Source organism: Gobius niger (assembly GCF_951799975.1).
Source record: "Gobius niger genome assembly, chromosome: 3".
Classification (NCBI taxonomy): Eukaryota; Metazoa; Chordata; class Actinopteri; order Gobiiformes; family Gobiidae; genus Gobius; species Gobius niger.
The window spans coordinates 27,247,914-27,272,898 of NC_136854.1; the positions used below are offsets into that span (position 1 = coordinate 27,247,914).

The 24,985-nt window shown below is 42.0% G+C and overlaps 1 protein-coding gene across 7 annotated transcripts in view; it reads right to left on the reverse strand.

The window, feature by feature from the left end:
• LOC306961258 (dynamin-2-like) overlaps window positions 1-24,985 on the reverse strand; it is a 32,211-nt gene that overhangs the window by 5,519 nt on the left and 1,707 nt on the right. For 2 of the 7 annotated variants that reach the window (XM_079553943.1, XM_079553941.1), the window contains exons 2-15: window positions 22,959-23,032; window positions 22,516-22,665; window positions 21,469-21,672; window positions 20,219-20,317; window positions 19,973-20,133; window positions 19,656-19,798; window positions 18,575-18,710; window positions 17,351-17,418; window positions 15,912-16,050; window positions 13,999-14,085; window positions 9,792-9,862; window positions 2,834-2,888; window positions 2,601-2,612; window positions 12-122 (exon numbers count right to left, since the gene is read on the reverse strand). In XM_079553943.1, coding sequence (XP_079410069.1) covers window positions 12-122; window positions 2,601-2,612; window positions 2,834-2,888; window positions 9,792-9,862; window positions 13,999-14,085; window positions 15,912-16,050; window positions 17,351-17,418; window positions 18,575-18,710; window positions 19,656-19,798; window positions 19,973-20,133; window positions 20,219-20,317; window positions 21,469-21,672; window positions 22,516-22,665; window positions 22,959-23,032 — 1,510 coding nt within the window. Of the gene's footprint in view, window positions 1-11; window positions 123-2,174; window positions 2,218-2,553; window positions 2,613-2,833; window positions 2,889-9,791; window positions 9,863-13,998; window positions 14,086-15,237; window positions 15,377-15,911; window positions 16,051-17,350; window positions 17,419-18,574; window positions 18,711-19,655; window positions 19,799-19,972; window positions 20,134-20,218; window positions 20,318-21,468; window positions 21,673-22,515; window positions 22,666-22,958; window positions 23,033-24,985 lie in introns of those variants that run through there. The other 5 variants (XM_079553946.1, XM_079553944.1, XM_079553942.1 and 2 more) reach the window with 4 other exon arrangements.

A 24,985-nucleotide genomic window follows, 5' to 3' on the forward strand; every position in this document is an offset into this window, starting at 1 on the left:
TCTGACAATACCTCTTCATCTTTGTACCAGGAAAGAGACTCAGCGGTCAAAACAAACCAGTAATCCTTAGAGCCTCCCTTCATAATACTGATGTTGATCGTCAGCCAGCCTCTGCGGATCACCTGCAGTCAGACAAATATCACCCTGTCAATTCTTCTTTAGAGCAACAAAATGCTCATTTTCACACATTTACAAGATCACCGAGGACATGTCTCAGAGTGTATTATATAGAAGGTGTTGTATCCAAGTTGTAGTTGACAGTCATGTCAGCCCCAGCTGTGTTACAGTAGCAGCTGATCACTGCCTTGTGTGGGGAGTGAATGAACAATGCAATGTAAAGTGCTTTGGGAATCTTTAAAGTGCATATGACACATTAGACACAATTTCTTCTAAAACATAGTTAAAGGGATAATTAAGGATTTTTGGTTTAGGGCCTCATTTCCTAGTTATCCAGTGTGTTGTTGATTTCTGGAGATATTCTTGTTTTTTAATTCATGCAGTCCTTATATTTGAAGAGTTTAGTGGTGCTAGGCTAGTGCTAGGCTAGCGCATGTCAATGGTAACAGTAGCCTGCATTAAAAACCTCTTCAAATCATCGGTTAGTCCTCCAAACGTTGCCATATCTGATTTGTAGAAAGCTCCTTTGTGAATTCCACGTGTAGTGCTGGTCACAGGTAAACAAACTACTGTAGATCCGGTAACCTAGCAGATCACTCCGCCGCTGCGTAGCTTACAACCAGGAACCTGATGCTGCTCAAAAATAAGTTATTTTAAATGCAAAATGGTTATATTTCAAAAATCATTCAGTCAACACAGACATTTATATCAGTAGTCTGGTGTTATACGTGATTTGCCTCAGGTGCACTGGGTCGGACTGTTTTTAATGCAGGCTACTAGTTACCATAGACATGCACTAGCCTAGCACTAGCCTAACACTAGCCTAGCACCACTAAACCCTTCAAATATAAGGACTGCAAAAAAAAAAAAAAATCAACAGAAATCGACAACACTCTGGATAACTAGGAAATGAGGCCCTATGTCAAAAATCATGAAATATCCCTTTAACACAATTATATTTAGGCTTTCGCAAAAGATTCTACCCAGTTGTCTTTAGTTTGCCATTTTTGTGATGTTTATAGCTTGATGTCAGTATCCTTATTGGACACTGACAGGAAGTGACATTGATGAAGGACAACAATTGTGCAAACATGTTAAGTCAATGAGTGAGTCAAACTGCTCTGGAACTTTACCTTTATCTGTCACTTCCTGTCAGCAGTTTAAAAATAAAAATAACTTTTCTGCCAAACATTTCTTGCATAAAATGATAATTATGCATCTGATGAACTTGCAACTGATGTTATCCTTCAAAATAAGCCATATTTGCAAAAGCATTAGAACCTGTTGTATGCACTTTAAAGCTGCAATATGAGAGCATGTCATCTGCAGAGAACTGAATGTTCCTGTGTCTCTATGGGCTCTTCTCATACATGGAGCCTACTAACCCGGTAGTTCAGACATGTTCTGAAATGCAGGTCATTTTTGTATCCGTTTAACATAATTCAGGCTTCTCTCAAATGTATGTCAGCACTCCTGGACGTGTTGAAAACTGTTTGCTGAATTTTGATTACAAAAGCCCTTGCACTATGTGAGTTCTTTCAGCAGTGTGTGAAGGTATTGAAGCCTCCTCATTTACAGAAGTTATTCTAAATTGGCATGTTTTACACACAAGAATTAAAGGATGTTTGAGGATGTCTTTGAAGCTCTTTGAAGGATGTTGTACCCCACCAAACAGCAATGCCCAGCAATCAGAAAATGAACAAATAAATTACATGCAACATCACTTCAGCAGATCAGTTTACCTGTATATATTGTGAGCCTGGTAGTAAGTAGTTTTGTGACTGTTGGAAGGTTAGTCCAACAATTTCTCTCAATATTCTGAAGTTCAAAATAAATGACACGCCAAAACCCACACTTAAACGCACACAGTGAGAGTAGCACATTCGGGACACCAAGACTGTAATGAGAGTGAATATGCAAACACTCCACCAGCACGTCACCTTGTCGAGATCGTCTCTGTCAGACTGTGCAGTGGGGAACAAAAGGCAGACACATACAGGGGAATAAATGAAGTTGCTCTGATAATGATATAACAGAGAATAGGAGAATGAAACTGAATATAATTTAGGCGCGTCACTTTAGAAATGCTCCCAAAGCGTCCTGAAAAACAGTGTTCAGTGCAAATACTCCAACAATATGTTCATCTATGCTGTTTGCTTTTTCGATTCATCTAACTATAGCCATATATTTTGATAATTTGGCAAAAAGAGAAAGAAAATAGATATAGGCCTGCATTCATGCGGTATTTTAGGCTATTACTCTCCCATAGATTCTCATAACAACTATAGTAAGCTCTACACTCAGGAACCTAAAAAACATTGATGTAAACACTATCATTTAGCTTATTAAAAAAAACATCTCTTCTTATGTATCAACCAAGGAGTACAAATTTAGCCCATGAAAAGGCTTCAGGGGCTGTTGCTTGGCCCCACTCACCCAAAGAGGAAGGGACAGATGAAGGAGTGTGGGGGTACGGTACTCACAAGGATCTCTCCCTGGACCAGACAGAAGAGGAGCAGAGCAGGGGAGACAGACAAACAAAGCAAGAGTGAGGTAAGAGCAAAAGAGACAGGCAGCCCAAAGACAAGACACGTAAAGCAGGAAATTATTTTAGCTACAGGGGCAAAAGAGAAAACTGAAGAGAGGAGAAATGTGGGCGGTATCGGTGCTGGATGTGAGAAGCGCTCGTGCAACATTGAGATATTTGAGCATTCACCTGGTTTGGCATCACTCTCTTCTTGGTGGCATTGGCTGCTGTTCGCTGCTGGGCACTACATGCAGAAAAACAATTATTACAATTACGATATAGTTGTGAAGCTTTATTGATCTACTAAAAGAGCGGCATAGCTGTAAAATAATGAATAAGAGGGGAAACCATTTTAAACATAAGATCTGGGGTGAATGTGGGTGCTCAAAATCCCCACACTATCGAACAAACAAATGTGGGTATTCTGTTATCACTGTATCTTGCAATGTCCCTCAACCTCTTAACCCCCACCTGAACTGAGCCCTTTTTCTCCAGTTTGATATTACAAATCTAAAAGTGATGAAATAGAGACAAAAATGTGATGAAATAGAGACAAAAATGACAAAAAGTGGCAAAAATTAGACAAAAAAGAAACAAAAATTAGACAAAAAAGAGACATAAATGTAGCGAAAAAGACAAAAATTAGATGAAAAAGAGACAAAAAAGTGATGAAAAAGAGGCAAAATAGTGACAAAAAGGAGACAAAAAAGTGATGAAAAAGAGACAAAATAGTGACAAAAAAGAGACAAAAAAGTGATGAAAAAGAGACAAAATAGTGACAAAAAAGAGACAAAAAAGTGATAAAAAGAGACAAAAATTTGAAGAAAAAGAGACAAAAATGTGACAAAAATGCAACAGAAAAGCCACAAAAGAGAAAACAAAAACAGAGAAACAAAAAAGCGCTGTGTTTAAAAAGAACGTCAAGAAAGTGACAACAACACGGCAGCGACGCAAGGAAACCGATCCATTTATCAGTTTTGTAGGTCTTCGCTTTCAAATGAGGCGTTACTCTGGCCTATAGGCTGTAAGTTCCAGCCAAGAAGCTTCTGGATTTGGGTAAAGCTGCACTCGGTTAAGGCGGGGGCTAAGAGGTTAACTAGTCCTGTTGTTTGGCCTGTCAGTCAGAGGGCTGTTCTTGTTGCCAGGGCAGATGACACGACTACAGAAACCTTTGCACCTGGCCCAATGATGCGTGCCTTTGCAGTGGATACAGGGGCAGCCTCATTATGTGACACAGTGGTTAACAGAGACAGTCAAGGTTTTTCCATGGTAAGAAGGTGATGGAGAATTATAGAGTTAATTCGGCCATAGCACATTCCTTTCGAATCTTATCATATTGTACTGTCAAAGGGGAACATTCAGGCGCCGACCTTCTACATGACTTGTGGCCTAGTCAACGTGGCACATTGTCCGAGAGGTAGACTGTTAGTGCCTACGTGTAACCGAGGCTATATAGCTCTCTTCATGTGGAAGTATCCCCAGACTCTGAATGATCAATGCTCTGAACATTGTGTTGACTGTTCAAATGTCTCCAGGCCTGTAATACGGTAATAAACTTCTAACATGTAAGACATCCAGACCGTGTCCCGTCTCTCCATCCACATCTCCTCCGGACTCCTTTAGTATTTCCCTAACAGTTGGCGTCACGAACTTTGGTGTCTACAAAAAGCTGATCTGGTAAGTGCAGATTTTTCTTCTTTTACAAAAATGGAGATTGGACTGCCTTACCAGATGCAGACTTGACAGATTAAAAAAGACTAGTGTGTGGGGAATTTATTAAAGAGTCCGATATAACAAAAACTAAAATGGATAAATACCAATTGGCGTACAACAATCACAACATACCTCTCTTGCCACATGCAATGATTGTGCAAAAATAGTGTATTTGGTTTGTTCTGGAGTTCGAAGCCAATCGAAGGTAGGGAGAACCATCAAGGTTCAGGCTACCGCTCGATTGGGTATTCACGTGCACAAGACCCACAGAAAATAGCTATTGCAATTTGTGAAGTTCTATGAGGCTGCATTCTGGTCTAGAGTAGGTCTGAAAATCACCTGTTTTGCTCGAAAGCTGGTTTGTAATTATTGTCATGGATCCAAGAGGCACAACTTGTTGCAGCTACGTGTGTTTTTGTGCTACGCTGGTGTTAAACTTCAGTGTTGAATATTGAGATGGTAATATTTACAAAGGCCTTGTGATTTATTGCTGAAACAGTTGGAGGTTAAGTAAAATTCGCAGTCGGATTACGACTGTGGCCACAGGCTGTGTGAAGACCTGATTAGTGTTGTCTATAACAGGTTGTCATAGAAGTTTGTGGTTTTATGACAGCTGCTGCTTTCTCCTGAATATTATTGAGGGAAATCGAGTTGCTGTTGATGTTAATGTTTGTTGGGACAGAAACCTAGGATAATCTCTCTCAGCCTTGAGATCGTTGACATCGCTTGAGTTGTGCACAAAAGAGAGGACACTTCTGCACCATATACAACCTATGGTCGCTTGACGTGTTGACTTGAATCTAACTGTGAGCTCCGGAATCAACCAATGCACGTTACCTATTAGACGGACGCTCCCTAAACGAAGTGTTCGATACCTCTGGATGCAATAGCAGAAGCTTTGTTTGCCATAAAACTGTGAATTTGATTTTGTTACAGCTATGGGTTCTTCTCAGTCCACTTCCAAGGTTAACCATAACAGACAACAAACTCACCCCAGTATGGACTCAAACAAAGAGAGCGTGTGCACCCCAAAGCCCAAGGTTGAAATAATCCCAGCAGAAAAAATTGACAAAATTAAATGCGATGCGCTGTTCTCCCCCAGAATGCCGGCTGGCATTGTGGGCCGTACCAAAGGTTGGGAATTTGTTTTCCCATTTACTGCCATGTTGTGTGATGAAACCCACCGGATTTGGCCTTATGAAGGCACATTTAGCTTTAGCCTGATGGATTTTGTGCAGAGCTATGTTGACGAACTTATACCAGATAGGCGTTACATTGCAAAATGCTTTAGCGTTTGGAGAGATGCGGCGTTGCAAAATCCGCGAGTGGATGAGTGTGTTCTGGATGCAAGAATTGATGACAGGACTCAGAGACTGATTCAAGAGGCGGGAGCTAAGGCCACAAAGCAGGTGGTCCTCCCCCTCATGGTTGAATTAGACCTAGACTTCTCAGAATGGGGACCAAACCTTAGGGCGCTCTCCCCACGCGTAGCCGCTACAGCTGCTATATATGCGTGGATTGCAAAAGCACACAACAAACCATACACGTACGAAGAGCTCCTGATCCATCTGCGGAGTGTGGGGTTGACCGCTCAAAACAGGGAAGTCAAACATCAGTTCGTTAAGACCAATCGAGCGGTAAGGTCTGCACTAGTTGCAGCAGCTCGAACCACTGATGATTTAATTACATGCACAGCAGCGATGCGTGACATGCAAATTCAAAGACAAAAAAGACCGGTGAGCTACATTGAGGCAGGGGTGCAAACGAGCCGTTTGCAGTCAACAACCTTAGACACAAGTCTGGGTGACCAGGCAGCAAGCAGCAGTTACATATCGCCCCCCACGAGCTCCTCAACCCCGACACCTCACTCACCGGATACTATGACGCAAATTGCAACATCCACGTTCAACCCCACATCTCCAAACATGCCTTCCGTGTCACACGGTCCCCAACACGCCACACCAGTTGAACTAGCAGCCGGTGCTAGGCCCAAAGTCAAACCTCACACCCCTGACCCAGATCACACTCAAGCTCTAGCCACAGATAACGCACGCGAAGGGAGAAACATCCCGCCCCTCCCGCACTGCTCTAGCTCAGATAGTATAGAGCAGCCCATAGCTAAAGCAGGAAAGAGAAAGGCTAAAACTAATGGCGAAGGGAAAAGGGAGAAGAAAGAAAGACACAACATAGATAGTGAAGAAGAGACTAACCAAAACAGTCCAATCAACTGGTTTGAAATGGCCCGATGCACTTCCCATTGTGTTGTACTCTATTAGGAGTGCTCCAAATAGAACAACAGGATTGAGTCCACACGAGGTCCTGATGGGCAGACCAATGTCGACCGGGGTGAGTCCACCATTTACACCTCACAAGGTTACCTTGCTATGGACTGAGGAATACCTGGCTGACTATGTTAAGGCACTTGCTAATGTAACCAGGAAATTTCACTTACAGGTTCAAAACAGGATCCCGAAACCATCCGAAGAAAGCACTCATGACTTTGTGCCTGGTGATGATATACTAATTAAATCAATAGAGAAGCATTCTCTTGTTCCCAGGTGGAAAGGGCCGTATCAGGTGTTGCTGACAACAAGGACAGCCGTCAAGGTGCAGGGGAAGCCAGAATGGATACACGCCACCAAGTGCCAGAGGGTCCCGCGACAAAAGGAGGGAGGGGAGGCGAACCAGCGCTCCCTTCCTCCTCCGTCAGACAGCCCAGGCACAAGTTCCTCAGGGAAATGATCATCCTGGTTCTGGTTCTCCTCCGGCTGGGGGGGATGGCAAACTGCACTCCTGAGGGCCAGTCCATAGGACAGGGGAGACACCCTCCCCTGTCCCAATACCACCGGCCGCATCATCATTCATTCGAGTCCACAAAACTATCCCCTCCCTCGAGCGAGAGGTATGTTAACCGCAAAATTGAGCAGACTAATGAGCTTGTGGTTACAGGAGGTTCGAGGGGGAGAAGAGCTACGGGCACGATTGACTTAATTTGCCGGAGCTCGAGGTGTCGAGATGGGAACTGTGTTGTGGCAAGGAGAGAAGCACGGAGGGGGCACTGGGAGTGGGTAACATTGCCAACACTCAGTGGAGACCCCCGGTGATCGAAGAGCCACAACACAGATCCCCTACAGATTATTAAGTAAAATGAACCTGGGATTCAGCAGTAAGGAGGCCGATTTTATTCCATTTTTTTAATTCATATTTTTACATTTTTATATTTTCTACATTTTATCATTTTTCTAATCAGTATTTAACCATACCAAATTCATTTTTATATTTCTTTCATTTTAAATTCTTTACATTTTTACATTTATATTTTTACATTTTATCATTTTTCTAATCAGTATTTAACCATACCAAATTCATTTTTATATTTTCACATTTTAAATGTTTTTACATTTTACATTTTATATTTTCACATTTTTATCAATTTACATTTTATATTGTCATTTTTAAATGAGCATTTAACATAATTTGATTATTTATCTTACTTTATATTTTTATTATTATTTTTATCATTATTATTATTTTATATTTCAGGCCTGCTTTGGTGATTTATCAATTATTATTATTATCATTACTATTATTATTATTATTCTTATTATTCTTAGTCTTCTTATTCTTATTATTATTATTATTATTCTTATTATTATTATTATTATTATTATTTCTTAATCAGTGTAGTATTTTACTTGACTCTAAAAGTTGCAGAATCACTCAGTTTGGTTTAGTTAATTAAAAAGAAAAAACAAAAGGTATTCAACAAAAAAGAGAAGACAAAAGGTGTTTAATCAGCCACACGGGCTTTGTTGTGGTGATGGAGAATTGTGATCCTTTTCGTGAGTCTGCTTTGTTGAAGTATTATTTTGTGGTGAACTTTATTACAAGCAATAAAGTTTTATTAATTGAACTGTCCATGAAGAAGATTGTGAAGAACCACAGTGGATTTCACGATGGAGATCCATTGTATGCCTCATGGACATTGTTGGTGATTCCCCCATCTCATGCCAGTCGGAAGAACAACGTAGGGACCTCTTGGTGTGTGGGCAGAATAATCCCTAAGCACACCAAGAGTGGAGGGTGCGGCAGTCTACCCGCACCCTCGGAGATCTTGCCGATGACACTGTCTCGAAGGACAGTGAGAGAGTGTACACTGAATTTATTCAGTGTGAAGATTCCATTCATTAAAATTCTTTTTCTCTTATATATTAATATTTTACCTTTTATTTGTGTAACCAATTGATGATCGATATTGACAAGTGATTATTTTATTTTTTGTGTTATGTTGCCATTAATTTTTAAGGTGTTTGTATTGATTGATTTGTGATTCTAATGAACTAAAGTCTGGTAAGATCCCAATAGTACCTGAAATGGTCGCGGCTGGGTGGCGGTTGGGTGCAGCAGCGCGATGAGGTCGCCTTTCCCATCAAATGAGTAATCATGAAGACAGTTTACTGCACTGATGGGTTTTCGGGCCACATACTGATGGGATCAGGTATCCTTCCACATAAGAGTGTTATTTTAAGCGAATTTTTTGGGAAATTGCTTTAATGGGTTAATGGGTTAAATTGATTTTATTGGGTTTTACTTTGGGATAAATTTATTTTTTCTTTAAAAGTGAAACTACTAGTACGTGTTTCAAAAGGGTGGGGTGATGGAGAATTATAGAGTTAATTCGGCCATAGCACATTCCTTTCGAATCTTATCATATTGTACTGTCAAAGGGGAACATTCAGGCGCCGACCTTCTACATGACTTGTGGCCTAGTCAACGTGGCACATTGTCCGAGAGGTAGACTGTTAGTGCCTACGTGTAACCGAGGCTATATAGCTCTCTTCATGTGGAAGTATCCCCAGACTCTGAATGATCAATGCTCTGAACATTGTGTTGACTGTTCAAATGTCTCCAGGCCTGTAATACGGTAATAAACTTCTAACATGTAAGACATCCAGACCGTGTCCCGTCTCTCCATCCACATCTCCTCCGGACTCCTTTAGTATTTCCCTAACAGAAGGGTCATCTTTGTTTGACACTTTTGTAACTGACTGTACTTGGTTTATTGTGTATCTTATGTTCGGATAATTTGGTGAAAGAAAAGTTGTCTGACTCAAGTGACTGAACAAATTAGTCTTTACTGTTTCCTTTATACCACTGCTGAAACTTTTAATGCTACCACAAATCCTATGTTCCACTTTATACAAGAGAAACATTAGAACAGCAAGTCTCCCATCATGTACACTTTTCTGATTGCTTTTCAACACAGGTGACGTTTCATTGTGTGACTAAAGTAATAAAAGTCACAGGTAAAAATATTCCCACAGAAAGTACAGGCGACCTTTTTTCTAGTCCGACGTAAGAGGAAGTGCAGAGCAGGTGTTTTTACTGAAAAAAAAACCTTGCATAGTCATTTCTCAGGTGACAGGTGTCTTACTTGGCAAATCCAATGAAGTCCTCATGGTTAGTGTTTATGTAGGACAGCTCTATGTCAATCAGCAGCAGCACCTGACGACAGGGACAGTGATACAACAAGGACAAAAGTGAATTACAATGTATCTATTAAAGGAATAGGCCACCGTTTTTACATACTGAGATATGTTCTTACCTTAGCTTTGACGAGTTCTTTAGGACCTGTCAGGTCTTCCCCCGTGCCTTCTATCACGTAAACACAGCACAGACGGCGTTAGCATTTAGCCTCTCCCCAAGGTCAAGATAGAAGCTACCAAGCTCTTCCACGTTTTCCCTATTTAAATATGGTTATGTGGAGTGTTACACTACAAAGTATAATTACACAAAATTAAACCATGTGGATTTTCTAAGCAGATAAAAGGGGGAACTATATTGTAAGGCGTAATAATACCAGGAGTAGTTTGGCATCCGCACAGTAAAGTGAAGATTACTGCGCAGTAAAGTGAAGATTACTGCGCGGATTTCGAACTACTCCTGGTATTATTACGCCTTACATTATAGTTCCCCCTTTTATCCGCTTAGAAAATCCACATTGTTTAATTTTGTGTAATTATACTTTGTAGTGTAACACTTCATGTAACCATATTTAAATAGGGAAAACGTGGAGGAGCTTGGTAGCTTCTATCTTGACCTGTTTTGGAGCTATAGTGGAGAGGGGGAGAGGCTAAATGCTAACGCCGTCTGTTGCGGCCAAATTTGCCCTGTGCAAAGTCCGCTCCGGTTGCAGTGTTTAGGCGTCTCAGACGCGTGTCTTCCTCCACAAATAACAATAAATATACTGTGTTCCAAGGTTTTATTGGCGTACCTCAATGCCATCCACATACACAGGTTCCAATAGACACGGTCAAAAGAGGTTTGCCTCCACACTGCCACACCTGAGTGCCCCCGCCTCCCCCCTTATATAGGGCAGGCAATTACATTAGCGCACACACAGCGCCACGCAGTGGCAGGAGGAACAAACATAGCTAAAATTGGCTCCAACACACCGGCCCCTTAATTGTTGAAGCCGGATGCGGAAACAATTACATATACATTACTTAAAATGGAGCCATAACAAATCAATTTCATACATTTACATTTTCAAAAAGGGAACACATTTTTACTTTATACAGATATCAAAATCATAATCCAAAATCATATCAGTAGTCAATTTTGTCACTAGCGTAGTTTTACATCCTGGTTAGTTTAGTAAATACATTTCCATCTCTTCCTTTTGAAGGTTTTGTACTGCTTATGTTTGAACAGTTTATGGGCTTGTCCAACAAGCAAGAACAAAAAGCAATTCAAAATGGCAACAGTACAGTTTTCACTGCTCATTGAGCTACACTTCATAAACACGGACTCTTTAAGGGTTTGTGAAAGCAGAACAACTGCCATCAAGTTGTTCTCTGCATCGAAGCAGTCCTTTGATGGGCCGGTAGCAACCACCTCGGCAGGAGGCTGGTCGACAAGTGGACGGTTTTCGCAGTGCAATTCGACCAGAGTTGAGTCCTTCTGGACATCAGAAAGTGAAGGTTGCCATTCAGTGGTGTCACCGGCCCCTGTATCATCACAGGCAACACTCACTGGAACAAAGAGCTCCGGCCCTTCCCAATCCACCTCCTCGAATCCATCACTGGCTCCTGTGTCTTCACAGACAGCCATTACCGGGACAAATATCTCTGGTCCCTCCCAATTCACTTCTTCAAATAGGAGGTGTGCGTTTTTTACAGTGTTCATTTTTACAGTGCACTCACTGTCCCGTTCCCAAAGCTCATTCATTTTCCCTGCGCCATCATTAGCATAGTTACTGTGCGCTTCCACGATCAAACTAATGCAAAGTAGCGTACCAGGTGGGTGAAATGCCCCTCCACGTCGTGTAGTCTCAGAACGCGTGGCGTGGCAGGCTTCCACTGCGGGCCGCTCCCTCGTGCTCCACGCAGCCACGCTGCAATCGATGAAGCTCCCGCGCCAAGTCGATCCCGCGCCAAGTCGATCCCGCGCCAGTTACCACCACCGCTGCTGGTAGAGGACGTGCATACAGTCCCCTTGCTTCCTCTTCCTCCTCCCGCCAACAGTCCGCCGGTTCGCCGTAGACCTCGCGACGATCACCGCTACGGTAGTTGGTGGGACCACTCCAGGAAACCGTGCAGTGCCACTCACAGCCGGCTCAAGCTCTCTACGCCTGGTGCCCGAGGCACTCTTTTGACAATGTAGCGGCCAAATTTGCCCTGTGCAAAGTCCGCTCCGGTTGCAGTGTTTAGGCGTCTCAGACGCGTGTCTTCCTCCACAAATAACAATAAATATACTGTGTTCCAAGGTTTTATTGGCGTACCTCAATGCCATCCACATACACAGGTTCCAATAGACACGGTCAAAAGAGGTTTGCCTCCACACTGCCACACCTGAGTGCCCCCGCCTCCCCCCTTATATAGGGCAGGCAATTACATTAGCGCACACACAGCGCCACGCAGTGGCAGGAGGAACAAACATAGCTAAAATTGGCTCCAACACCGTCTGTGCTGTGTTTACGTGACTGAAGGCACGGGGGAAGACCAGACAGGTCCTAAAGAACTCGTCAAAGCTAAGGTAAGAACATGTCTCAGTATGTAAAAACGGTGGCCTATTCCTTTATACGGAAACTCATTGCTGCCAGTGTGAGTGAAACATTTTTGACTGCGCTTTCTCGTTCGAACGTAATACCAACTCGTTCTAACGTAATACCATCTCGTTCTAACGAGTTGCCAATGTCGTTCTAACGAGTTGCCAATGTCGTTCGAACGAGTTGCCAATGTCGTTCGAACGAGTTGCCAAAAGCCCAACGCACACCAGAGCGCAGCGGCACATCATCTGACGCGCGTCCATTTCGGCACAGGCGGCGCGTCAGGGCACTTCAGTTCAGAGGCTTTTCCTCAGACGCGGTGCCACGAGGTAAACACCTAGGCCTACGTTTTTGACCTGCTGCAGAGGCACATACGGGTCTCGGCTGTGACAAACAGGGAGACCGCCGTACACTTTGTTTAAGGGGATGATAGAAGCAGCGGAGACAGAACCATCATCAGGGCTCAGGTGGAGCATGTTAAACTCGCCAGCCCCCATTAACCTGCAAAAGAGAGCCACGTTTTCTCTCTCTCTATCTCTCTCTCGCAACACGGACAGACGTGTCTTATTTTATTAATGATAAATGTATGAATTACGCGTTTAAGGCACCACATGGTTTGAGGAAAAGCCTCTGAACTGAAGTGCCCTGACGCGCCGCCTGTGCCGAAATGGACGCGCGTCAGATGATGTGCCGCTGCGCTCTGGTGTGCGTTGGGCTTTTGGCAACTCGTTCGAACGACATTGGCAACTCGTTCGAACGACATTGGCAACTCGTTAGAACGACATTGGCAACTCGTTAGAACGACATTGGCAACTCGTTCGAACGAGATGGTATTACGTTCGAACGAGAAAGCGCAGTCAAAAATGTTTCACTCACATTGGCAGCAATGAGTTTCCGTACCTTTAACACTAACAGCAGGAGAAAACACACAAGCTTTGTTTGTTTTACCTAGTGTCTTTCTAAAAGAACCAAAAAAACTAAATTTGTTATCAAGAAGACATAATGAATGTAATAAAAGAAGAAAACACACACATACACAAAATAAATAAAAAGAGTCTCTCATGAAGGTCTCTGATTAAAAAGGTCTCTAAATGGTTTAAATAATAATGTGCTTGTGAGACCAGTCCCTGCACAACACAAATTACCAACATCCTTACAAAGTCGTGCTGAGGCGCAGTGTATTCTGTACAAGGGACTAGGAATCGAGAGCTGATATATACAGCCACAGCACCACCTACTGCTCATCTAGCAGAACATCATCAAGACAAGACATCTTCCTTTTTTTTTTTATCAGCGCTTCTCAAGCTGTTCAAATCAATGTAAAAAAAATATTCAATTTTTCAAGAACCGTCATATCTTTGACTAAATCGGGTCTAGTCTTAAGTTAAATCCGATCTCACTTAGGTCTAAATCATGAATAACATAACTGAACGAGGTATGACATGCGTTGTAATGAGGAGAACTCACTCAAAGGCAAACAAAAAAAATAAAATGGATTAAAGACTAGACCTTCTAATAGTCCTGCCTAACACCATGTCAGAGGACAGAGAACCATGGTTTGAGAAACGCTGGTTTGTGATATCGCTCCCACCTGGTCTTTGGTCTTGCTGTCCCGCTCCCTGATGTACGTGGTGACGATGCGCTCGGTCTCCTCCCTCAGTCGCGGGTACGATCCGAGCTGTGAACGCAAACAAACGCAATGCTGCATACCACCGTAATTATAGCCAAGTGCAGCTCAGGTAGAGTTACACAACAACACTGCAGATCCCTATGCTGCTGCACAAATATGTGCGTATCCGGTACTGTGCAAAAGTCTTACGGTCTAGCTGTTTTTGAAGAGGGCATTTTCTTCTTCTTATTAAAACCTACATATCCAATAGTAGGGCATAAAACTTTAACCCTAAAATCCCAAAGTTCTGGGGTAAAGAATGTATATATTAACTAACAGTGAGATCAAAAATGTCCTCTGTACGTTGGCTATAAACCTTAGCAATAATCTTTAACCCCTTATCCCCCGCCTTAACCGAGCGCATTTTCTCCAGTTCAGCTTTACCCAAATCTAAAAGGAGAGCAGCAGTGTAATGCCTCATGTGAAAGCTAAGACCTGTCGCTATATTGTTGCTTGTTGTCACTCATTTGTGGCTTTTTCATCACTTTTTTCCATTGCTTTTCTGTCGTGTTTTCTTCACATTTTTGTTGCTTTTTTATTTTGCTATTGTTGCTTTTCCGGCACGTTTTTTGTCGCGTTTTCATCACTTTTTTTTTATTGCAGAAGATTTTAGATTTGCATAATGCCAAAGTAGAAAAAAAAAAATCTCGGTTCAGGCGGGGGTTAAGAGGGAAAACCTTTGCACAGCATTGTCAAACATGTGTAATTAAAAAAGCAATAAACAAGCAATGAACAGCTTATTAGACATCAGGGAAAGGCCGTGCATTGGAGTTCACGCTGAAAGTGTCAAATCAGGAAAGAAAGAAAGGAGGACGTGTTACTGAAAATCGATGGGGAGAGGGTGCGGGGGGGGGGGGGGGGGGGGGGGGGGGGGGGTCAATCCTCGAAAGTGTCTCAGAAGAAACTGATTTGATATGAGGCCAGGACTAACAGCATGGGTGATTAATCGATAGCTAGGGCAAGTGAGTATAACTTTGGGATAACAACAGGTCATTAATGTTGATTATTGCCACAACAAATCGGGTCACGTGGTTGGGTTAAGTGAGGGTAACAAGCATAACAATCAAAAACACACATGGCATGGTTCATTGATCGTAATCGCACGTTTGTCATTGCTTTATCCTAGCTTGAATGCATTTCTTTGGTGTTGTTCCCGTTTACCTTCTCCGTGCACTTCCTGATCAGGGCCACGAGCTCGGTGACGACTAGGTCAACGCATTTCAGACAGGGGTCTTTCAGCTTTATGACCTGCTTTTTCACTATGGCCTCAAACGCCATGTCTGGGGTGAACAGGCCTGTCCTGGGATGGGATGGTGCGCAGAGTGAGCGGAGTGAGGGTAGAGGGGCAGCGTTGAATTTTATAAGAGAAAGAGCACCCAAAGAAATGGAAGGGTGCAAAGGCGAGGAAAGATTTTGAGAAAGAAACAGTTAAAAAGTTATTTTTAGTTTGTATCCATAATAAGCTGCTCAATCTACAAGTTACATGTACAGTTGTGGCCAAAATTTATGGAACATCAGACTGATATTGTGTCCAAAACAGTATGGAAGCCGGGGCAGCAAGTTTCTTCTGTTGCCGTTAGTTTTCGCAATAGTTATAACTAAATTGATAATGTGCAAAATGTTCTAATAAGTTTGGCCATCACTGTATTTTCTTATGCAATTACAGTTTAGGGGATCCGAGTGAGACTTTTGCAGCTTGTGTTAAAACCTATACCTAAACATGTAAAGGCTTGTTTGTTTTGACCACACACACTAACACAGTGGAGCAATTGTGTCTACCACCACTGTGCACTACACCCAGGAGCGTTTGGCTTGTGGGTGAGCGTCTGTAATACCTTATTGGTGCACTGTCTGACTGTGTTGATGAGCTCCTGGATGACCAAGTCGATGCATTTCACACAGGGCTCTTTCAGCTTTATGATCTGCTTTTTCACTATGGCTTCAAATGCAAGGTCAGGGGTGAACAGGCCTGTCCTGAGGGGCGCACAAGTGAGACAGACAGAGACACACAGAGTTTGAGACAGGACAAAGACACAGACACGAGTGCATAACACCCTAGGGTCTAAAAATAGACAGCAGTAATGAAATAGTAAACGGTTTTCACCCTTATACTCATAAGCCTAATCTAATGTCACAGCACATATGCAGAAACACTTTTTTAAATTTTACGCATAATGTGGAAAACAGTGGCTGCAAGGTTAATCGGCAAACAGCGGGAATCACAATTGCAATGCGCAAATGAATGAATAATGAATAAAACTTTCTGCAAAGCTTTAGTTTAGACCTCTACAAACTGTACTACACGTGATCCTTGTATTACATTAGCCGTTTATATTTCAGTCAAATCAAATGTTGTGCCTGATTTTTTTTAAAACCACTTTAAGCTGATAAAGCATGAATCAACACATGCAATTACCGTATTTTCCAAACTATAAGTCGCACTTGTTTTCATAGTTGGGCTGGGGGTGCGACTTATACTCAACTGCGACTTATATATCAAAATATATTATTTCACATGTATGTTATTTTCACAATGACAACTGCTAGAGGGCGCTCTAGGCTTGTGTACCAGCATCTGCTACTCCGAACACAAATAAACCCCAAAAAGAAAACCATGTTCTGCAGAGTAGTGAAATATGCAGCTGAAAAACAGTAATCGAGCAGCAGAAAGAAAGCTTGGAGTGAGAGAGAAACTGGCGAAAAGCGGAGGTTACTCTAACCGCAGCGAAGAAAAAGAAACAAAAGCTAATCGCGAGCTGAAAGCTAGATGGGCATAGCTAGATGAATGAGTTCGCAAATGGGTGCTTGAACAATATGGCGCCGGGAGAGGCTTGTCAACGGTGCACCAGGGTGGCTTCTGCAACTTATACTCCGGAGCGTCTTATATATGTTTTTTTCTTCTTCATTATGCATTTCTTGGCTGATGCGACTTATACTCCAGAGCGACTTATAGTCTGGAAAATACGGTAGATATTTTCCCCAAGATTTTCTGCCCTACTGCATACACCAGGACATTTTTCTGTCGTCTTCTCTATTTCAATAACTTTGTCTATTTCAAGGCAGATGAAGATCTTTGAAGGAGCAAAGATTCCATGTGAATGCCATCACAAGAAGCCAAAGCTGCTCAGAAAAGCTGCCCATCTTTAGTGAAACATCCACACGAGGGTGAGGTTGAACGCACAAGTAAGCAAACAGCGGACAAACAGATAAAACTGGACAAACATTTACAGTAACAGAGACAGCAGTGTGTGAGGAATCAGAAGCTTGGACTTGCCTGACTCCGTGGATGTTTTTGATGGCGTAACTGATCTCTTTCCTCAGCTCCTTCTCATCAAACTCCATCTGTGCACACAAAACACTTAAGACTGTTACAAACATCCACGTTCAGACTGATCCCAGGCGGCTCATGCGAGAAGAGCTGCTAATTTGTGCACAAGCCCCGCCCCCTTTTCCCACCCGGAGGAGATACTTCCAGGCCCTTATTGCTGAGTGTGCCTCGGTCTTCTAGCGGCAGATAGAATCTTCTGATGCAGCAGGTTTCTTTCTCTTTTGAGAGGAATGCGCTCTCCACCACGTGTTTGTTATTCACTTGTATTCTCTGTATGGTTAACTTCTTAACCTCCGCCTGAACTAAGCACATTTTTTTCCAGTTTGGCTCTACCCAAATCTAAAAGCTTCTTGGTAAAAATAAATAAATAAACGAAATGAGACGAAAAAGTGACAAAAATCCAAATGCAATGAAATAAAATGGAAAAAAAAGGCGACAAAGCAGCAACAACGTGAGGAAAAAGATCTGTTTAAATGAGTTTTGTAGGTCTTGGCTTTCGAGTGAGGTGTTACATTGGCCTATATGCTGTGACCTTATGGATTTGGATAAAGCTGAACTGTAGAAAATGCACTTGGTTAAGGCGGGGATTAACAGGTTAAGATCGGGGACATGTAGAGTAAAATGATCAAAGTTTGTATGACTGTGAAGAACTATTTTGGCATGTATTAACTACTTAGAGCAGGAGAGTAGCCGGCAACAACAGCCACAGCCATGAGCACTGCTTGTACAGGGCTTTACATCAATCTCCCCACAGGAGGACCATCATAGACCATATCAGCAGCATGATGGGACAGTATTTAAATCGAGAAAGCCTCAGCTTGATTCCCAGGCTGGGTGGGCTCTTTCTGTGTGGAGTTTGCATGTTCTCAATGTGTCTGGGCAGGTCTCCTCCAACTGCCCTGGTTTTCACTATAACTCCAAAAAATGTGCGCTTGGCTGAAACCTCAAACTAGATCTCCTGCTCAAGACTCAAGCGCAAGAGCTCTAGCTGGGCCCCTGGGCGCACTGAGGCACTGGATGAGAAATATAGGTCAAGTGCAGACGCTAAATTACCACATGGGGACAATTAAGTCCACAAACACAAGTACAAATGTGTTATTGTTGTATAGTCACTCAACAGAAGCAAATGAAAATGTTACTGATTAACACAGGCGTTTGTTGCAGCGTTACCTTTACAAGTTCAAAAGGAAAACGTTCATGGAAGATGCGGTTGATCTTGGCTCCACCCGACAGGTTTGAGGTGTCCACTTGATCACCAGATCCCTCAATGCACTTCTCGAAATCCACGCCAAACTGCTGCACCATCCTGTACAGCGACAGAATCCAAGAGCACATTATTATTATTATGCTACTAACACAGTGGGGTCAGAGAGTGTTCATAACCCTCTATTGATCTATTTCATTATGTGTCTAAACGTTCATATTATTTTTATTCTTAACCCCCACCTGAACCAAGCACATTTTCTCCAGTTCAGTGTTAATTTTGACAACAGATTTTTTATTTAGTTTCTTTTGACAGTGAATTTACATGATATGAGATGACTCTTTCAGACTGTCAATAGAAGTTTGGATGATTTTAGTCTCTGATTTTCTTTTTTCTTTCGTCTTATTTTAGTCTACTAAAATATCTGGACATTTTAGTCATAGTTTTAGTCTCATGAAAAACGTTTTATTTTAGTTTTAGTCCAATTTTAGTCAGCAGAAATATCACTTTGATTAAAATTAAGACTGAATATTTTAGTCGACGAAATTAACATTGCTCCAGTTTGGCTTTACCCAAATCTGAAGGCCCCAAAATAGCAACAAAAATGAGACGAAAACAAGGGTGAAAATGCAACAAAAGAGCCACAAAAACATGACGAAAATGTGACGAAAAAGTGACAAAAAGTGCAATAAAAAAGCCACAAAAGAGTAACCAAAAAGTGACTAAAATGTGTGAGGAACGAAGCAACAATGCGAGGAAAAGATTTTGTTTAGATGAGTTCTGTAGGGCTTAAAATGAAGCCTTACAATAGATGTTTAGATTTGGGTAAAGCTGCACTGGAGAAAATGCACTCGGTTAAGGCAGGGGTTAAGAGGTTAAAACAATCTATTATGGCTGAAGCACAAATGGCAGAACATGAATATCTTTTGTACTTTTGTAGGGCTGTCAGTGCGGTTCTTTTTACACAGTAAATGTATATGATTTTAGTATTAGGCTGCAACATAATAAAATGTGAATAATTAAAAGTGGTGAAAGTGTTTGACTGACTGGAGCAGCGCCTTGGTCTTGCGCGCTGGATCATCGGGGCGAAAGTTCTTGAATTCCTCCACCTCTTTCTCCAGAGACAGCAGCTGGCTTTGGAGTTTGCTGCGCAGGCCGGGCAGAGTGTCCCGAATGTGGTTGGTGAGTTGCTATAAACAAAGAGCGTTTACCTTGTTGAGGCGGTATAACAAAAACAAGCAACATGCAACAACAAAGGGGGAATAGTCTCTGTGTATTTGAGTATTTTGACAGTTCAATTCAATAAAATGAGACTAAAAAGACTAAAACCGTGAGTTGTTAATTGTAAGTAAATTGAGCGTGACCTGGTTGAGTGACTTCTGGAGGTGTGGCGTGCCCATGCGTTCGGCGATGTGTCTGTAGCTCGGATGAGAAAGGAAGAATTTTCTTTCCGCGGCCAGAGCAGCGCGGATGTCCTTCTTCCCATCGATGTCCTTCTGACTGCGGTTCACCACGCCAATGTAGCCTGCAAAAATAAAGCGTGTACATTAAGAATACATACAAACACATACCTAAATGTAGACTCTGATCAAACACATATGGATAATTACCTCGGCGCAGGGGCAACAGTTTGTTTTCCAGGATGTCCCGTGCATCTGTCCCTTCATCCATCAAATCCAGTTTGGTGATCACCCCTATGGTCCTCAGCCCTAAAAGACAAGCGTTTATTCACAGCCTTATTATTAAGGCCAGTGTGACGCCATAATTTCTGCGCTTTTTTGTCGTCGCTTTTTTGTCATTGTTTCTGCCGTTTCTTTATTGTGTTATAGTTGCTTTTCTGGCACATTTTTGTCTCTCTATTGTTATTTATTTGTTGCTTTTTTTTTTGTTGCATTTTCGTCACTTTTTTGTTGTGCTTTCGTCCATTTTTTGTCACCTTTTGTCGTCTTATTGTTATTTTCCAGCATGTTTTTGTCGCTCTACTGTCACTCTTTGGTTGCGTTGTCATCCGCGTTATTGTGTCAAGAAGCTTTTATATTTGGGTAAAGCCAAACTGGAGAAAATGCGCTCGGTTCAGGTGGGGGTTGGGAGATTAATAACCGTTGTGTTTTTAGGCTGATCAAATATCATTATACACACTTTAGAGTAAATACAGTGATCTTCAATCCATCTCGCTGTCGGGTGCCTATTAATAATGTAAGTGGTAATTATAGCGTAGAGGTGCTGCTGCACAGGGGTAAAGATTGGTCCTGAGATAAATGGAACAAAGTGTAATTATCCAGGTGAGTAATTAGAGCAAACTCAGTTACATATAATTAAATACCATGGGAAAAGGCACACATGGATTTAATCACAGGCCTTTTCATTATAGGCATGTGTTCCTGTGACAGTAGATCCTGCTAAGGAGCTAAGAGTTTACAATTGATGTGGAGAGCAGCTAGAATTCTAAGGTACAATTTTTGCCTGGTTTCTGTTTGATATCTCAGTAATTAATGGGAAAACTGTATCCGCATGAAACAATGACTCACAATACAAATGAGCTAAAGTTTCATCACAATATCAAATTAATTTCAACCACACAGGCACAGTTATTGTACATTAAAAGGACAAAGCCTAGTAATAAGTTTAAGCTATACTTTATTGTCCTTTGCATTTGTCCCTTTGCATCAACAGATTGGAAGACCTGTCCGGAGCGGTGTCCGGCATATACTGTATATTGCTGAAGTATTAACCTATTGGGCATGTTTTGGGTTAATTGGGGAAACCGGACCACGCGCAGGACGTCCACCCAGGCTTTGATCTGAGATTTTTCCGTGATCAAATTCTAGACTGTGACAGCAACCTCTGAAAGCACCGTTACCTTGGGGGTCCACCTCTTTGGAGATTTTGAGGGCGTCGGAGTTGGCCAAGTCAGTGTTGGCGGGAGTCACGGCCAGGATGAGGCAGCTCTCCTTGGTGATGAACTGCAGCAGCATGTCCCGAATCTGGTGCTCAATGTCCTGCGGCTGGTCTCCCACGGCGACCTTAGTCATCCCCGGGAGGTCGATGAGGGTCAAATTCAAGACTGCAAAACAAAGGTGGAGAAGGTGCATTAAAATGTAACACTGGCTAAGTTAACACGCAGAACAAAAATCTGATCGAGATCTGATTTCCGGAGTTCTCAGATTGCTGAAGTGATGTGAAACTGGTATAAACTGGTATTGATATAAGCTGATTTCATTCTGATCGTTCATACTGTATGTGTGCATAAACTCACCAGGAACGTAAAGCAAAAAGGTCACTAAGATTAAATAAAAATGAAATAAAAAAATATCACTTTAGTTATAATAAATCCCAAATTAGTTGAAAGAGACAACACTGTGTGTAGCTGGTAGTTAATGCTGCTGCTGCACAAATGGTAGAATATTATTCTGTCCTCAATGTGTTCAAAATCTGACTCTGATCATTTATTGCATTGTCTCTCCTTGTTCTTCACCTTTACCTCCTTAAACATAGATAATTGCTGAGATCACTTCAATCACTAAAGAAAATAGTGTTCAGTTTGCTGGATTTTAACCCAGGTCCTTGAGTTTCTAAACCGGTGCTGTCTCCACTGAGCTGCCATGCACAGCAGAAGTAAACCTAGCAAATGTTACAATGCATTCAAGACAAGATTCAAATGAACAAATTCACAATACAATTTCAATACAATTGTTATAGAATACAGAATGAGCTGCAGTCAATTATTTTCTACCATTTGTGCCCTTTTATTAGTATTTATCTGTTTAAGAGTAGCAGAATAATATTGTAGTGTGCAATATATTGCTTAAAAAGTAACTGCATTTTTAGGCATGTGAGTGAGCCCATATACTTTTAATTTGCATAATTATTGTCTCTGCCGTAGAGCAAGATCTGGAGAGAATTTTACCATGAGGCGAGTAAACCCGGAGGTTTATGGGGACAGGAGAGATGCCCTTGTTGGATCCCGTGATGCGATCAGTCTCCGCCTCGATTTCCAAACGGACCTCATCAAAATCCACAAATTTACGGCCCTTGCAGTGTAAGAACTCTGCATACTCTGCAAAAAACACACACCCAAGGTCCCATATCATTCACAGTCTATATTGAAGTAAATAATGGTGTTTAGTAAATGTAGGGTAAAAGTCTTTCATAATAAAATCTAAAATTCCTGCACTCAGTCCCAGAAATTTATAAACAAAAATAATAATAATAATAATGAAAAATGTTAAAAAATAATACATAAAAAAAAAAAAAAAAAAAAAAAAATACAATAATGGAGGAATGTATATATTGACAGCTGACCGAACTCACAATCATTCTGTGTATGAACATAGTTTGTGTGAGACTTGCCTACATTACTGTTGACCAGCTGAAGGATGAGTGGGCGACGAGTGACGATACCAGATCCACGAGGCAAAAAGTCTCTGAAGGAGAGAGAGAGATATTAACTTCACATTGAAATCAACCATAGATAAGCCGACGACTTCAAATTTACTTCAAGGGTTGCTGCTGCAAATTCTACGCTTCCATGAGGCAGGGCAATAAGATGATATAAAACAAAATCAAGTGATGATCTGTCGGTTTGGAGAGACAGTAATATGAGTCATGCTTTCTGTTTATTGCAGCTCTTTGCTCAAACTCAGACACATGCATTATACTTTTCACTCCCCTGCCTGCCATGCTCTGAGTGAGTGGCATTTAACAATCATAAGTGTGAACTTTCAGAAAAAGCAGATAGCTGTACACACCTCTTATATTTTTCATACACTCCATACACAGTGGTGGTACGTATGCCACGGCTGCCCTTGGGTTTGACTAACAGAAGCGTGGCTGCTCACACCGAGGCCGATGGGCCCTCTAACCACCACTCTCCCGGACTACCTGGACTCCCCTCACAGTCTCCCATCCAGGCCCAGCCCGCTTACCAGATCTGATCAGATTGGGCATTCACAAGGTGGCATGGCCCTTACTGCACATGAATCGTGATACAATATAATAGCCCCCCTAACCCTCGTGTGCAGCAGACCTTGATTTTATTGGCAAACAAGGGCGTTTCTAACAAACCAAAAAACCCTCCTTTCATTCAAGCATGGGGACTGCCGTAGACTGTGACGCTGTGTAGCTGAATGTGACGTACAGCCACCATAAAACAAACTATTAAGATAAAAAACATTGTGTTCTGAGCGTTGTATGTGACATTTGAAAACATGTGTCTGTGTATGGAAGCCTTGGAAGAAGCTGCATTATTGATGAGAGGCCAAGGCAGACAGGCTTACATCCTTATTCATAATATATAGATGTGGTGGAACCTCCTCAGAGCAAAGCAGACCCAAATGGAAACTGCAGTTCAATACAGCACAGATGATTACCAGGTCACTGACTGCGCATGGCTCTGGGCTACCACTCTATCAACAATAACTCACTGTCCCATGCTGTTCGAATAGACAGAGGTACAATGAAAAGAAATACCAACTCAAAAGCTCGACTGCAGTCCGTGACCAGTGCTGAGCGAGCAGGAAGTTGCACAAGAGTGATCTTATCCTCTGTCCGCGTCTCTTCCTGTCACTTCTTCCCTCTTAACATGAATCAGAGCAACAGCTAAGCATCTATGACATGTGGCCAGTATCTGGATAGGTTAGTTAACCAACTGACTGAGTATTAAGTATACATATTCAACTAAAATCTATTAATTCAATTAATGACTGGTAATCGACAGTCTCGGGCAGCACGATTTGATAAAAAATGCAGTATTCTATATGTTTTTCAAACTAAATCTTGAATAAAACAAGGCTAAAATGGAAGTAGGAAAATCATGACCCAAAATATTATGTAAAAGTTATTGTGCATTTCTGTTTGAGAATGTGATGCAAAAACTCTGTCAGAGATTTTGCAATATATTGTGGCTTCTTGTAATGGATATTATTGAGTCAGCTAAAATTATTGTGACATCAGTAATGTGCCGATGTGTTGTCCAGCCCTATTATCATCTATTAAGTCAGGGGTGTCCAAACTTTTTTCATGGGGGGCCACATATTGAAGCGTACACGGGGTGAAGGGCCGTAGATCGGTAGTTAGTGCCGCAAAACCTTCGACTAGCAGAGGTTTAAATTGTGCCCCACACCTCTATTTAAGCTTAAAACCTTCATGCCAGCTCTATCTCACAATAAAATATTAGTTGTTCGGTTAGAATTGTATAGAATTATTACATTTCAGATAAAAAGGTCCATCTCTGGTGATGTGTACCGATACAGCAAGAGGCCGAGGGCCACCATAAATTGGTCTGAGGGCCGCATTTGGCTCCCGGGCCGCACTTTGGACACCCCTGTATTAAGGCCAATTGGAGGACCACTACACCACAGGACAAAAACTAAAGATCT